Source organism: Sphaerodactylus townsendi, linkage group LG01 (assembly GCF_021028975.2).
Source record: "Sphaerodactylus townsendi isolate TG3544 linkage group LG01, MPM_Stown_v2.3, whole genome shotgun sequence".
Lineage (NCBI taxonomy): Eukaryota > Metazoa > Chordata > Lepidosauria > Squamata > Sphaerodactylidae > Sphaerodactylus > Sphaerodactylus townsendi.
The window spans coordinates 74,961,230-74,976,533 of record NC_059425.1 but is presented as its reverse complement, the minus strand read 5'-3'; the positions used below and the strand labels follow the sequence as shown (position 1 = coordinate 74,976,533).

At 44.4% G+C, this 15,304-nt stretch overlaps 1 protein-coding gene across 1 annotated transcript in view; it reads right to left on the bottom strand.

The window, feature by feature from the left end:
* Positions 1-2,083: 2,083 nt before the first annotated feature.
* The window catches only part of DLK2 (delta like non-canonical Notch ligand 2), a 30,029-nt gene continuing 16,808 nt past the window's right edge, over positions 2,084-15,304 (bottom strand). The window contains exons 5-7 of the mRNA XM_048505039.1: positions 11,703-11,833; positions 6,764-6,908; positions 2,084-5,442 (exon numbers count right to left, since the gene is read on the bottom strand). Coding sequence (XP_048360996.1) covers positions 4,686-5,442; positions 6,764-6,908; positions 11,703-11,833 — 1,033 coding nt within the window. The 3' untranslated portion in view covers positions 2,084-4,685. The remainder of the gene's footprint in view (positions 5,443-6,763; positions 6,909-11,702; positions 11,834-15,304) is intronic.

The following is a 15,304-nucleotide window of genomic DNA, read 5'->3' as shown; positions in this document are numbered from 1 at the left end:
CCCTTTCCTCTGCCTAAACACTTTCTCTGGTTTCTGTTTTTATAGGAAAGGCTTGAGGATCTGGTAACTGCAGGATAGAGGGAGGGTATTGATATGGGATACAGAATGCTGCCTTGCTGAAGACTTCTACTTTTTCAAAAAGAAAAATCTCAGAAACTATTTTCTAGCTTTTAGCCTGAAAAAATAAATACAAAAGTCTGGGGCACATACGTGATAAAATCTAAAAAAACTAGCAAGCAGTGAAAGGGAAAGAAGATTTGAAGGGAGCAGTGCTCCACATGGCTTTTCCTTATGTCTAGCAGAATCTAAATAAAGCATGCAAAATATGCAGATACATGCAAATGTAGACAACTTGGGTACAAAGTCCAGCTTTTCTTGGAATGGAATTTCAGTTATTTGTAGTTATTGTACACACCTTTACCATTTCATTACCAAGTCTTGTATTATTACTTCTACATCTCCCCCACCACACCTTTTAGTCTGAGCTTGTAAGCGCTCCAAGAACACAAGCTGAAGGTAGAACGCCACTTTATGTCTCTGTGTTGGGAGTTTCCTGTGAACCGTTTTGAGAGAGACTGTAGAGAAGGTGGAGATTGGTGAGCGTGCATGCAGACTTAGATAGGCAAACACCCTGAAACAATGCTGCCACATCTGGATCCTGGACAGTGCCTGTCAGATGGAACGTTACAACTTTGAACAAAGGGCTTCATCTTCTCTCAGCAAAAACATAAATGTCCTGCTGGCTCAGACCAGTGATCCATCCCATCCAACATCCTGGTTCACACCATATTGTACAACTATGTAAAACAGGCCGATATTATCATGTTCATATGGCAAAGTTAGGAGAGGGGATTGATGCTGAATAAAAGTGGCTTGCCTGACTTCACCTAGTGAGTTCATATGGCAAAGGTAAGATTCGAACGAAGGGCTTTCTGGCTCACATCCTAAGCTACATTGCATTGCACTGGTTCTCTGAAATGAGGAACAGGAAATGTTCTACTTAAGCATAGTCCATCTGTCATTTTGACTCTTTGAGCAATTAATTCCTCCTGCATTCATAGAGTCCACAATACCGCTGCTTCCAGAGAAGGATAACTAGTGTTCCTATTGCAATGGCGGGGGAATTAAATCCACGGGTTAATACAAAAGCATGAGGGCGAAGATGTGAAATGCTACTTATAATCGCAATAATCCTCTGTTACTGGAAGAGTCAGTTGCAAATGCTGAATACTGTTAATCTATTTCTTATTTAAGATATTCAAAGGAAAAAGAACATTTCTGGTCCTGAATCATATTTTCACAGGGCATAGGTGGTTGAATAGACTTGACTCACTAATTCAAAACCTTTGATAGCATGTCCGCTCCTGGAATTGTGGCAGACTGAAGAGACAGTGGAATCTACACCAAAAATCTACCATTTTCTCATACACAGGGCTCCAAGCAGGTGCAGCTTAAGGCAATGTGCTCCTCACAAAACTCTTTCCTCTGCACATAGAGACAGCAAACGATGAGAAAGATATTTTCTGTTATGAATAAATAAGACTAGATAGTTACACTACTTGGGTATTACTTGAGCCAGGGAATCTTGTATTGGTAGCCCTTGAAGCTAAGCGTGCTTATCTTGGATACATGTGTTCATATAGAGCCTGATACTCTGGGGGAGGAAGAATACAGATGTTGCTTTACATGCACTAGGACTAGTCTGACCAGTGGAAAAGCTTCCTGTCTGAACTATGCGTTAAACAGATGAGCGTAAGCAGATTCCTTGTTTTGTGATAGACCTATTTCCTCACTGTCCTCTTGCTAAGTTGCAAAGTTCAGTGTTAGGTTTGGTCAAGAGAGATGCAAGTTAACAACCCCTACTTAGCCACTGAGTGAGTCACTGTCTGTCTTTAGCCTACCTTTCTCGATTGTTGACATTCCAGTTGAAATATTATACAGCGCTTTGTACATGGAGAAGAACTGTAATTATTCTTCCATTCTGTTCTCCAAATGCATAAGCCTTTGGGTGATTCTATTTACATCTTTGAGATGATTTCTCTTTCCAGAGTGGCACAAAATGGCAGCTCAATCTCCCCAAATCTGGAACCAAGACAAAGCCTCTTTATTTCTCTCTATTTAGAAGCAGAGAGTGATGTTTTCAAGGTGTTCAAGTCTAGAGGAGTGGGCAGGAAGGCAGTAATTCTAGTATTTTACTTTTTATTTTATAAAGTTACATTGTTCATCAACTGTGTATTACAAAAATAATCTTTCTGGTCAACTTCCCACCCTATCCCACCCTACCCCTTCTTTCCTCCTTTATTTGTTTAACTCATATTTCCAAACACATATCTGGTAGTTCCTTGGCCATGGAAGTGGGGTGCTCATGTATTTCTCACACAGGCAGAGGGGAAAGAGGAGTGTTAGTGAATGAGAATATGCCACACACAAGACCTAAATCAGAGCCTATTCCAAAGGAGGCCTCTGTTTCCAGCATGGAGACTGAATAATCTGAAATTGAATGAATACTACAGCACAGGTTCTACTTACCACCCAAATGGTCTCCCTCAACTGACCTTTAACAATAAAATGTGCTTCATAATGATATATGGTTGATTTGAAAGCAAGGTAATCTTTCCAGAGTTGAACTGCAATGAGGGGGAAATTTCATATATATTTGCATGCCACTCAAAAAGCTGTCTTTTTTCTCTGACCATTCAGAGGGGTTCAAAAGAAAACAAAACAGGTTATGGGGAGAGAAGGAATTTGGCTTCATTGCCTACTGGACCCAATATTCCATTTTGACGTGCTATGGCAATAATTTGAAGCTCCACATCCAGCTTTGTTCATCCCAGAAAAACCTTTGGAGCCAAGTGCCCTGTGAGATAGTCAAACTGGACAGAATATACTCATGGAGGTCACGGGGTTTGGGATTGCAGGTGCTGACTCAATCCCCAACCTCTGTACACTGATTATAACTTCTGTTCTGGGGGTCTAGCCATACCTCAGGGAGTATAGGCTCTGAATGTGCAATCTATACAGTCTATTTTTGCAGGATACAGATTGCATGTTTAGACCCTATGCTTATCAAGTTACATGCATGGAGACCTGTGCAGTTGGTATTCCCAAGCAGTATCAGCAGCTGCACTCCCAATTCTATCCCATATGCACATTTGTACCTAATCTGACCACCTGCTTGGGGTTGAGGGCCAACAGAAAGCAATATACTATGGGCGGACAATGTCCATACTCAGAATGTGAATCCAAATGCCAACGTCCATCCAAGCTACACTGTTTTGCATTAGATATGCATTCCAGTGTGCATCGAATGCGCAGTCTGGCTCAGCGGGACTTGTGCTTCACAGTTGGGATGATTTTGTTTTCTTGGTTATCATTGCCATCACCATGTAACTCAATCAAATTCAGCCTGTGACAATATCATGCTCACTACAATACAATGAAAGAAAAGTTGAAGCAGCAGCTGATGGAGGAAAACAATGTCTACAAACAAGCACGAATAGCACACACACACACAAATGGAAGATTGGGAGGGGCACGTTTCATGGTGCTTGTCTGATCTCCTGAAAAAACATTTCTCCTCCAAAACACAGCATAGCTGAACATTATTCTGTCTCCATAACAGCTGCCACAGGAGCTGGAGTTAACCTGAATCTTGCTTCTGTTTGTGGAAACTAGAATTCCTCAGGTGGTACTGAAAGTGCTATTATGTTGTTTCCTAAGTCACTTGCGTGTTAGTTCTTGCATAGCACATTAGGCTATGAAACTGGGATCATTACTTATTATGCCAAGCCACAATTTCCAGCTTCATACACATACATTTCCATTCTGATAACTGGGAAGAACCAGGTCAGTTGAGAGGGACAAAGGCTTCGTGTCTGCTTTTGCCTCTCCCTGGCACCACAGCTGAGATATTGAGGTGCTGGTGTAATGAAGTAGTGTGGTATGAAATCACTAACAAACCTGCTGAGATGGTTTGATAAAAGACAGGATAAGACATGCCGCTAGTTGTAGAGGTACCAAACATTTGCAACCACATGGAAAAAGGACATGGTGTGGAGTAGAATGGGCAAGATATGAGCCAGCATCATCAGTGCAGTCAGCAAACCAGCTTGCACTACTACAAGGCCCTTAGGGTGAGCTTGTGGTACTTGAAAAGGACTGAAAACTTCTACCCAGAACAGGAATCTCAGATTGTCTGTGCCAGAGCTCCAGCAGTGGGCTATGCATCAAACAGAGTCCAAGTCCTCTTGGTTAAATAGATAGGTCACAGGACAGTTCCAATGACAGAATTACCAGATGCCCACAGGCCTAATGGAGTTTTGGCTCCTACAACCTGCTCTGGCGTACTTGGCCTCGTTTCTCCCTTTAGTGCACGTGGGACGGAATACATCCACCTTGCTTGCTGTTTCTAATACCAGGTTATCATGACCCAGCATCTCCTTTGGCTCTCTTGGTAAGTTGGTATCACCACATTAGTGCCTTAAGCTGCACACATTCAAGGACTCTCACTTTCAAACAAGGATTTGCAACCTTGTAGGAATCCTCCTTCCTGCTGTTTCACAGACTTAAGTTCTACTGGAGCCCTTCAGTAGTTTGGAGACACGCAGCCAGAACAGCTCCAGGACATGGTTCGAAGGATTCATTGATGGGTTTATGTAGGTTGGCCAGAGTCCAACTCTGGGTCCTTACAGCTCTGTTGTTTTTCTGGGTTCCATCAAAACCGTGCTTAACATTCCCACTTGACACTCTTGGTCCTGAAGTTTCCGTGCAGACTGTGTGGGGCTTTGGGACCTCCGGCGCCCCCGCTGCCAGTTCTTCACCAGCAACAAAACAGTTACCAAGACCAGCACGACAGTGAGCAGCCCAAACACCAGCACTAAAATCAGCTGGGACTGACTCAACCCAGACTCCTGCTGCGTCACCACTTCTTTCACAGAGATTAGCAACCCTCCTGCATTTGGTTTTTCACTGTTGTTAGTTATCCGTTTCCCAGTAACCACAATTCTAACTGGCTCAGATTGGGTCATCCAAATGTCACCGCCGGGTGTGCTTTTCACAACACTGTTGTGATCAGGCTGAAAAGTGGTGACCCAGGTTGGTTCCAGAGCTGGCAGCTCACAAGATTTGCCAACAAATCCATCAGGACACAAGCAATCAAAATCGTTGATGCGATCATAACACTTTGCCCTGTTTCTGCATGGCTGGCTGGCACAATCGTCAATGTTGATGGTGCAGAAACGTCCTTCAAAGCCTGCCTGGCACTGGCAGGAGAAGCGGTTCACGCCATCAAGGCAAGTGGCACCATTGGCACAGGGACGCATCAGACAGTCATCAACATCAATTTCACAATGTGAACCAATGAATCCTGCCAGGCACTTGCAGGTGTAGTTGCTAGCAAAGCCATTGTTGTCCTGGCACAGTCCACCGTTCTTGCATGGAAATCTGAAATCAGAGATCAGGCATTTAATAAAACCTGCACAGACTGTGCTATTTTCTGATGGTGAAACCCACCTTTATAGAAGGCATTTAATTTTGTAAAATAAAACATATCAAAGAGCTTCTGGGCAAGAATCTGCAAGTCTTATAGATTTTGCAGCTGCCACTTTTAGTAAATGGGATTTTATCTATTTACTTCATTTATTTACTCCCACCTTTCTTGTCAAGGGCAACCCAGACCAGCTCACATCATTCTTCTAACTTCCATTGACCCTCACAACAACTCTGTGATGAATGACTGGTGACCCAGCAAGCTTCCAAGGCAGAGCGAGGATTAAAACCTGGGTCAACTGGATACTAGTCTAACCCTCTAACCACTACCCCACACAGGTGTCATTGTACTATATACGAGGCTGAATATTATATACATATTTATGATTTAGTTTTTCTTAAATATGATTTATGTGTAGTTTTCACCATTTACAAAAGCCGTCCCACCGTTATTCTAGGAATGTAAGAAAGCCCACCCTCCTGGGACTTTAGCCTCCACAAGAAACCTCACAGAAATTCTTCCCACATCAGATCTGTAGTATGGTATATATTCACTAGTCCAGGAAGCAGGATGGTAATGTGCTTCCTTCCTATCAATGTAACAAGGGAATCTCCAGAGAAAGCATGGTCTACCACAATGGTGCTGAGGACCAAGATGTAACCCTTGGTTTTCCCAAGATTTTTCCTCACCCTGAGGCCTTAAAACAAGCAACAGAGGAACTTGACACTGATCTCTCATTTTTCCTTTGATTTGCCTAGGGAAAGAAAGTGAATGCCAAATCTGGTTGTATTTTTATTTTAGGGAACATAGACACAATGGTGTCTAATGCTCCTGAATCAGTTCTTTTGCAGTAACTAGTTGCAAGGGAGAAAAGTTTCAACAGCTGAAATCCCCTCTTCAACACAGTTACCAAAGAGTCCTGCCTCAAATTGTGTTTGGTCACACTAAATGGGAAGGCAAGAAGTCTGCAAATTGGAAACCTAAAAGATGCAGTAACCATTCTGGCTTTCCTGGGTTTTCACACCTGAAGGCTAACATTCTCAGTCTTCATTCCCTGCGGTCTGTGTTGAAGGGAGAAGTTGCGAAGTCTGTTCTAATTGTGGGTCCCAGGGAAAGTACTGCAGGGAAAAGCTGTCTTCTGAATGCATACTGGAACACTTCCCTGTGGACAGTCATCTGGCTCAGACAGTATTTCCTTCAGGCTGGGGAGTTTACTGTGGCCAAGTTTGAGACGCTCTTCTGCTAGTCCCCATTAGTTCTATCAGAATCTCTCACCCTGCCTTTTCACACGGCCCAGTCTTCAGCTCGCAGTCCTTTCCATGGAATCCTTCAAGGCACAGGCAGGAATATTCCCCATCTCGGTCATAGACACACTGGGCTCCATTCTGGCAGGGGGTCTGGTGCTCACAGATATGCACATCTGGGAAAAAAGGAGCAACTGCAGGTCAAAAGTGAAGAAATCCAACCATGTATAAATATTGCATGCATGTCCTACGTACTTTTCAAACTGGCTATAATGAAACTGATAGGAAAAGCGAATCTGTGAGGTTAACCAGACCCACTGAAGATGGAAGCCACACTAATCTGACTAGGACAGTTGAGTATCAAACAGCTAATCATGGATGCATCTGAAATGGGAGTTACATAAACCTGCTGCAAGGAGGAACACTACCAACCTGTAAACAGAAATCACATCCCAGACACTGGGTATTGCTTAGCACACTGATGTTCAGCTGTTGGATTGGGATGCAAAGATGGGTCACATCCTGATTTAACATAGGTCACCACTTTATTATTTTGTTTAGGGGAATTTTTAAAGAATAAAAATAAGTAGGGAGGAGCAACAAGAGTCTACAAAGAGCGACGGAGCTCACTTCCTTTTTTTCTTGAATGCAAACATGAATATCAGGATGTGAGTCCACCAGTGATGAAGGGAGGGAGAACTGCGTCTGGGGCATGAACTGCCTGCACACCCCCACCATGCCCTCACCACGTGAATGCAATGACGGCGCCTGGGGTAAGCTGCCCCAGATATCCCCATTGCTTCTATGCCTGGAGTCCACCTGTCTAAACTCTATCCTTTGCATCTGGTAACATTACAGAAAAGACAAAAGCAAACTTACTTGGCTAACTATAAAAAAAGTGAGTTGTGTGCAATACCTTAGCATTGAAGGGTTCCAGAGTCTGAAAGCTACTGATCTGACAGAAATTATAGCATATAAGTAGGGACCTGCAGGGACACCTTCTCCACCATTTCCTTTTTCTCTTCCTTTAAAGCCCTCATAGCTTCTCCTCTTTTCCTGTTTCCGTCTCTCCTTCTCACTCATCAGTTAACCCACCTTTGTTTATCCCATGACTTCAGCTTTTCCTTCCTTCCTTCCTTCCTTCCTTCCTTCCTTCCTTCCTTCCTTCCTTCCTTCCTCCCTCCCTCCCTCCCTCCCTCCCTCCCTCGGAAAAGTATGGCACAGATGTGAAGTGGTTACATAATGGCACAGCATAATGTAGTGGTTAAGAGCAGGTAGACTCTAATCTGGAGAACCAGATTTGATTCCCTACTCCTCCACATGAGTGGCAGAGTCTTATCTGGTGAACTAGATGTATTTTCTCACTTCTACATTCCTGTTAGGTGACCTTAATCACAGTTTGTTCAGAACTCTCTCAGCCCCACCTACCTCATAAGGTGTCTGTTGTGGGAAAAGGAAGGGAAAGGAGTTTGTAAGCCACCTTAAGTCTCCTTACAGTAAAGAAAGGCAGGGTATAAAAATCCAAACACTTCTTCTCTTCAGGCCAAGCTCAGTTGAACAGTGGGAAAACGGCAAGAACTTGCAGGGGCACTTTCCCCCTGAATCCGCCCTCCCCTCTTTCGGTCCTTTCCTTACTTCCTTCTTTTCTAACCACTAACCAACCAACTTTTGTTTTATCTACCCCTTCCCCATCTTCAGCTTAAATTATTTATCTGATTTATTTGTACCCTGACTTTCTCCACAATGGGGACCCAAAGCAATCAGACAGAGGCCCAATGAGTCTAGCAGTCTGTTCACACAGAAGCCTGCAAACAAGTCAACTGCAGAAGCACTGTCCTGCCTGTGTTTCACAAAGCCTAATATAATGCACATGCTCTGCTGGTACTGGAGAGAACAGGTATATACCATTACTAGTGTCCATTGTGACTAGTAGCCATGGACAGCCTATTCTCCATGAACACACCCACTCCCATTTAAAAGCCTTCCAAGTCAGCAGCCAACACCATATCCTACAGCAAGGAGTTCCACAATTTAGTTATGTGTTGTGTGAATAAATACTTCCTATTGTCTATTTCAAATCTCTCACTCTTCAGTTTCTATTATGAGAGAGGGAGAAAAGCTTCTCCCTGCCCCCAGTCTCCCCATCATGCATAATTTTATAGACTTCTATGATGTTTCCCATTACTTGTTTTTTTCCCCTATTCTAAACAGCCCTAGGCATTTTAACCATTCATCATAGGGCAGTTGCTCTAGTCCCCTGATCATTTTGGTTGCTTTTTTTCTGCACCTTCTCTAGTTCTGCAAGATGGTGACTAAAACTACACAGAACTCCAAATGTGGTCTCAACATTCATTTGTATGAGACAGTATGACCACAGCAGTTTTATTCTCTATTCCTTGTCTAATTATATCCTTTTTACCAGCAGCTGTCTGACAGGTTGGCATTTTCATTGAGCTATGCCCTACCACATCAAGATCCCGTTCTTGGTTTGTCACTGCCAGCACAGATCCCATCAGTGCATATGTGAAGTTGGGATTTTTTTTTTGCCCTTCCCTCTAGTTTGGACAGATCCTTTTGGAGTTCTTCTCAGTTCATTTTTGTTTTAACCACCCTAAATAATTTGGTGTTATCTGCAAACTTGGCCACATTGCTGTTTACCCCCAGCTCCAAGTCACTGATGAACAGGTTGAAAAGCACCAATCCCAACACTGACCCCTGAAGCACCTCACTGACAATCTATTCCTATTTTGTGCTTCCAATTTTTTTTACCATAATAATCAAGGCAGGTGTACAACAGGTACTGTCACAGTTCCAATTTTTTTTTTAGCCAGCACTCAATCCATAAGAGGAGTTATCCACTTATCCCATTACTATGAAGTCTGCTTAGCTGTCTATATACTTCAAAAAATTCTAGAAGGTTGGTGAGATAGGACCTACCTTTTCAGAAACCATGTTGCTTAGGTTCCATATACTTGACAATTTTATCTTTAATCATGATTAAAGATAAACTTTCCATCAGTTTACCAGGAACAAATGTTAAGCTATCTGTCCTGTAATTTCCTCCCCCATCCCCCCACCCCCCAAAAAACACTTTTAATAAATGGGTGTTACGCTGGCCTTTCTCCAGTTCTCTGGTACAGAAGCTGATCTTAGGAACATGTTATATATCATCATTAGAAGTTCAGCAGTTTCCCATTTGAGTTCTTGAAGAAGTCCAGGATGAATACCGTTTGGTCCCAATTACTTATTACTTTGCAGTTTGTCTATACGTTTTAGAACTTCCGATCTTGCTGCCACAATTTGCCCCAGCTCCTCACTTTCCCCTCCCTTAAACATTTGCTAAGGAAAAAGTATCTGTCCTATATCTTCAATAGTGAAGACAGATTAGAAGAATTCGTTTAGTTTCTCAGTAATCACTATTCTCCTCTAGTGTTCCTTTACTCCACTGACATCCAATGGTCCAACTGCTTCCTAGTTGGTTTCATGCTCTTAATGTACTTTTAAAAATGGTGAAGTCCCTTGGCAAATGATGCAGCTGCTCAAAGCCAGCTAGAAGCAACAAAAGAAAGTTCCTACAGTTCGAGTAGTGAAGATGGAGAGGACCACCAGTATCAGATAGTCTTATCACCACCTCACTCTCCAATTCATGTCAGGCTTGGTTTGGTATGACTGTCAGATGCAAACTGTTACAGCACTACCCCAGTAGTAAGGAAAACAGCAGAACAGTGAAGATCAGTTCTGTGATTCAAACAGTGGTGTAGCTGCAATGGGGACATCTGGGGACAAATGTCCCGGGCACGCCCTGGTGAGTCATGTGGGGGCGGGAGTGGAAAATTGCCTCTCACACTTCGGGCTGAGAGGATGCAGATGACGCAGCCATGGCACAGAACAGGCAGGCCTCTTGGGCCATCAGCTGGCTCGGCTGCTGCCTGAGGGCCAGGCCAAGGCTTGCCCGGGTGGTGCCTGGCTGCTCTGTGCCGTCGGGTCATCGGCCCGCCCCTCGGGCAGCAGACCACCCTGCCGTGGTGCAAGAGGACTGCCCGAGCGGTATCTGGCTGCTCTGCGCCATGGCCAGTCATTGGCTCGCCCCTCAGACAGCAGACGACCCAGCTACAGCACAAGAGCTCTTTCCTTACTTCTTGTGCCAGGGCTGCTCCGAGGGGCAAAGGGGGCTGTGGAGCAGCCAGCTTTTGCGCCATGGACACCCCCTCTGCCCAGCCGAGCAGCCGCGGTACAAGAGCTCCTTCCCTCTCACACTGCAGCTGCTCTGAGGGGCAGAAGGGGTGGCTGCAGCACAGCTGGGTCTTGCGCCATGGCCACCCCCTCTGCCGTTCCGAACAGCCGCAGCTTGAGAGCTCCTTCATTCCTTCCTGGGGGGAAGGGGGGACCATGGGGAGCCCTGGATGCCATTTTGCTCTAGGTACCATTTGCCCCCACCCCCACTCTACTGAATCCAAACCACAGACCAAAGACATGCATAACCAACAAAGTCACCTTCGTGCTGTATCTGAGCAGAGGAGCCCTGCTGACTAGCAATCATAGCAATTCAGATGGCTTCTCATTTAAAAATCACAGATGGAGTGGGCAGGAGTCTATAAGAAGAATTCAAGATGCAGAATTCTACCAGTACCACAGTGGCCCATATTAATTTGGATGGAGGTAACTGAAAAATCTGGTTAGCCACTACGTGGATAAACAACATGGTGAACTAGATGTATCACTCATCTAATCCAGAAGGAGCCCTCAGTATGTTCTAACGTTATTACATTCCACTTGACCCTCTCCCACTCCATTCACACAATCGAACCCAAACTCTCAGCAGGTCATGGGACATGTCCCCAGAGGTCCATGTGATAAAGTGTTCAGATTGAGAACTGTCCCCTTTTTGCCTTATATCCTTCGATCTCAATTTTTCATGCAAACTTTAACCCATGATTTTCTGATGCTCCTGTCTAGTTGCAGTGACCTACCTTTGTCACAGAACTTGCCAGCCCAGCCACTTTGACAGATGCATTGCCAAGGCTGGTGGCATGTTCCATGGATACAGCCTAGCATCCTCACGCACTGTTCACAATATTTCCCTTCCCAACCTGGGTCACACCTGCAAAAGAATAAAAGAAGGTAAGGCAAGTTGCAAAAGCACCATCACATAGCATGCAGGGGGAAAAAGAAAGAATAGTGCCCAGACGTCGATAGTCCAGACTAGCCTGATCTTGTCATCTCTCAGAAGCTAAGCAGGGTCAGCCCTGAATACTGTTTGGATGAGAGACCTTCAAGGAAAACTGGGATCACCATTCAAAGGAAGGCACTGGCAAGCCACTTCTTTAGTTTCTCACCTTGAAAACTCTACTGGGTTGCCATAAGTCAGCTGCATTTGATGACACTTTACACCCACACACTCACACAGTGTAGCCCCACAGATATAACAACTTCTAGGTCACTGCATTAAACTTTTATTTGGATACTGGCTCCAGTTTCTAGATAATGAGTTGAATGCTTGTAGCTATAGGGGTGTGGGAACTTTGGGCAACACTAGCCAAAGATGTAATGTCTCACCTCTTGAATTCTCTACTTTTATTCTTAAAACAAGTTCCATCCCTTTTTGTTGCAGAGATAAAAGGGGAAAGGTGCATATAGTTTTGTCCTGTTTGCCCAGGAAGAAGTGGAGCAACAAGTTCACAGAAGTCAAGTCAGTTATCCCCTTTCTGGCCAAATTAATCTTCTTTCACTTTGTCACATCCTCTTTTCTTCCTGGGCGCTTTGATTTTTTCTTTCATGTTTTTCTCTTATTTCAATTTAAACTGTTTTGGGCTGCCTCCTATGTTTGCAGTAGGAAATTTGCCTCAGGAGTAGGTGGGACCAGGAAGGGGAGGCAGGAGCAGAAAAGTGAACACCCAGCTTCACTCAGCCCAGTATCTAGTGTTAATCATTAATTATAAGCCACCTTGCCATCACTTGCAAAGTTGCAATTACTTGCATTAGCTGTAATCATCGACATTAAACTGAAAGCTAACCTCATACCACCAGGCCTCATCCCATGACATACATGAACACAGAAAGCTGCCTTACACTGAATCAGGCTCTTCATTCTCTCACAGTTAGTTAGTCTTGTCTACTCAGAGTGACAGCAGCTGCCCCTGGTCTCAGGCGGAGGTCTTTCACATCACCTACTGCCAGATCTTTTAACCAGAGATGCTGAGGATTGAATGGGGGACCTTCTGAATGCCAAAAGGATGCTCTACCAATGAGTCATGATCCCTCATCAGGGTGTGGGATGATGGAGGCCTTGCTACCCTAGCCTACTCAATGTGCTAATGCCCCTCACCCTAAAATTTCTGGCCATGGGCCTGAGACCTCAATAGATCTTGAAATAAAATCCATAAGCTTTTTCTGTTTCCCTTGCACAGTGCAGAGTAATCCTTCAAAAGAACACCAGGAGAATTCTTTCAAACAGCAGCAGCAGACAGGAGAGGGACAAGGGCATGAGGAACAGGCAGAACTAATTTACTTTAATAATACTGCTCATTTGGCCTACAGGCCTTCAGCAGCGTCACACTAGATACAACAAAAAATGAATAACTTAAATAACCAACCAGTTGCTGCACTTGAAATCCTTTAAATTTAATTACATGAGCAAAAAATGGCTACTACAAACAATGTAACTCCTAAAATCTACACCTGCCAAGAATTTCTTCACCTTATCCAGTCTGAGAGTTCCTCATTAGAGAGGAGTAATTCACAAATCCTTAATATTGCAAAAGGTATCATATTCCAGTAAGCAATGCTCCAAAGTTTCTATCCAGAAGCACAGTCACAAAGCCAGTGGCATAAGGGCCTAGGGACAGGGGGTACCCTCTGTCCCCGGGTGCCACTAATCAGGTCACGTGGGGGGCACAAAATTGCAGCCCCCCCTCACGTGACCAGGAAGATGGCAAGGCAGCAGGAACTCCTGCTGCCTCATCGTCTTCAGGTGCCCTTGGCCCTGTCCATGTTGTTATTGACGTTGGCTGGGCCAAGGAAACCTGAGGACACTGCCCCCCAAGCTTCGCCCCTTCTTCCGGCTCCCAACTGGCAGCTGCCAGTCCCTTCTGCCCTGCCCTCCCCTCAGGGGAGAGCAGAAGCAACTGAGGCTCCATCCTTGTCTCCTTTGTTTTTATAACCGGGGGGGGGGGGCTGGGGGCTTATCTCCATGCTTATAAAAGCACAGGAGCCGAGGTCGGAGCCTCAGTTACTACTGCTCTCTCCTAAGGGGAGGGCAGAAGAGACTGTTGGCAGGGAATGGGGAGGGGGGGCTGGGGCCCCTGAGCCCCACCCCCGAGTGTAGCAGGGAGACGCCTGGAGAACAGTTGTCTCCGGGTGCCATTTCCCCACCATACACCTCTGCACAAAGTCTGAGTATGGAGTCCTTTGCATTCAACCTTGAGAAGAAACAGAGTTTAATCTTACAAGGATATATACTCTCTTGTATCGAGGTTCAGTATAAGAATCTACATATGGTTCAGTATAAGAATCTACATTGGGTAAGCAAATCGGAAGCATAAAGCCAATCGGAGCATGCCCTATAGGCTGACTTCATAGTGCTGAAAAGTCCAAATTATACAGACCTTTATTCACTGCAGAGTGCGCTGCTGATCTTCCCAATATCTCCAAATTACTATTGCTGAAACCCAGCAGTTGGAGTCTAGTCTCTATTAATTTTCTCCCATGGGGTAGCATAGGAGTCAGATTTTAATAGACAGAAGCACCCATTAGCTTCTGGGGTAAATAAAAATTACAGCCCAAGCCTAAAGGCCCTTGCCCGTGCTCATGCTTCCAGAGATTGTGAGCCTAGTTCTACCCTTAAAGAAACATTAGCCACACAACTTGGCATCCCTGTGAACTGGCAGAACTAAGAATAGGCAGAATAAGCGCCATCATTTTGTGGGCCCCAGCCACCACTGTCTATTTCTTTAATTATTGTCTTTGGCTTGTAATAAAATGGCTGTATCTGCCACTGGGGTTTATTACAGGAAACACTCAACATTTGATGTGCAAAATCACACATCAGTTACATCTGATGGGCAAAATGAGCAAAGAAATGTGTTTACTGGTCCATTCCAGTAATATCCACATTAGGTTTGTGCCTGAGCTAGGTTATCCTACAATAAAATGAGAAGGGGTTGGTTACTTTTGGGTAGTGCAATTAGTCAAATGCACAAAACTAAAACAATCTTTGCTGTTCATTTTTAATTAGAAGATGCAGAACATATTGGAGGGGAGAACAAAACAGTAATATGCACCAAGATGGTATTGTTCAATACCCTAGTCAGGGCCACAGGGCTAGTAAGCTTTAATAACGATGATTTAGCATACCCAAGGTTATACTAGCACAGTGTCAATTTACAGGCTTTGTGCCAAAGAAAAATGCCCAGCTGCACTTTCCTTAAGGAAAGGAGATGCGCTATCTTATGCTGCTGATTGCACAACTGCAAAAGGAACAATCAAAACAACACCTCCTCACAAACACACATCCAGCGGGGAAAATATTTCCCATGTACATAGTCAACCTTTTGAGCCATCCAGAAGAGACAAA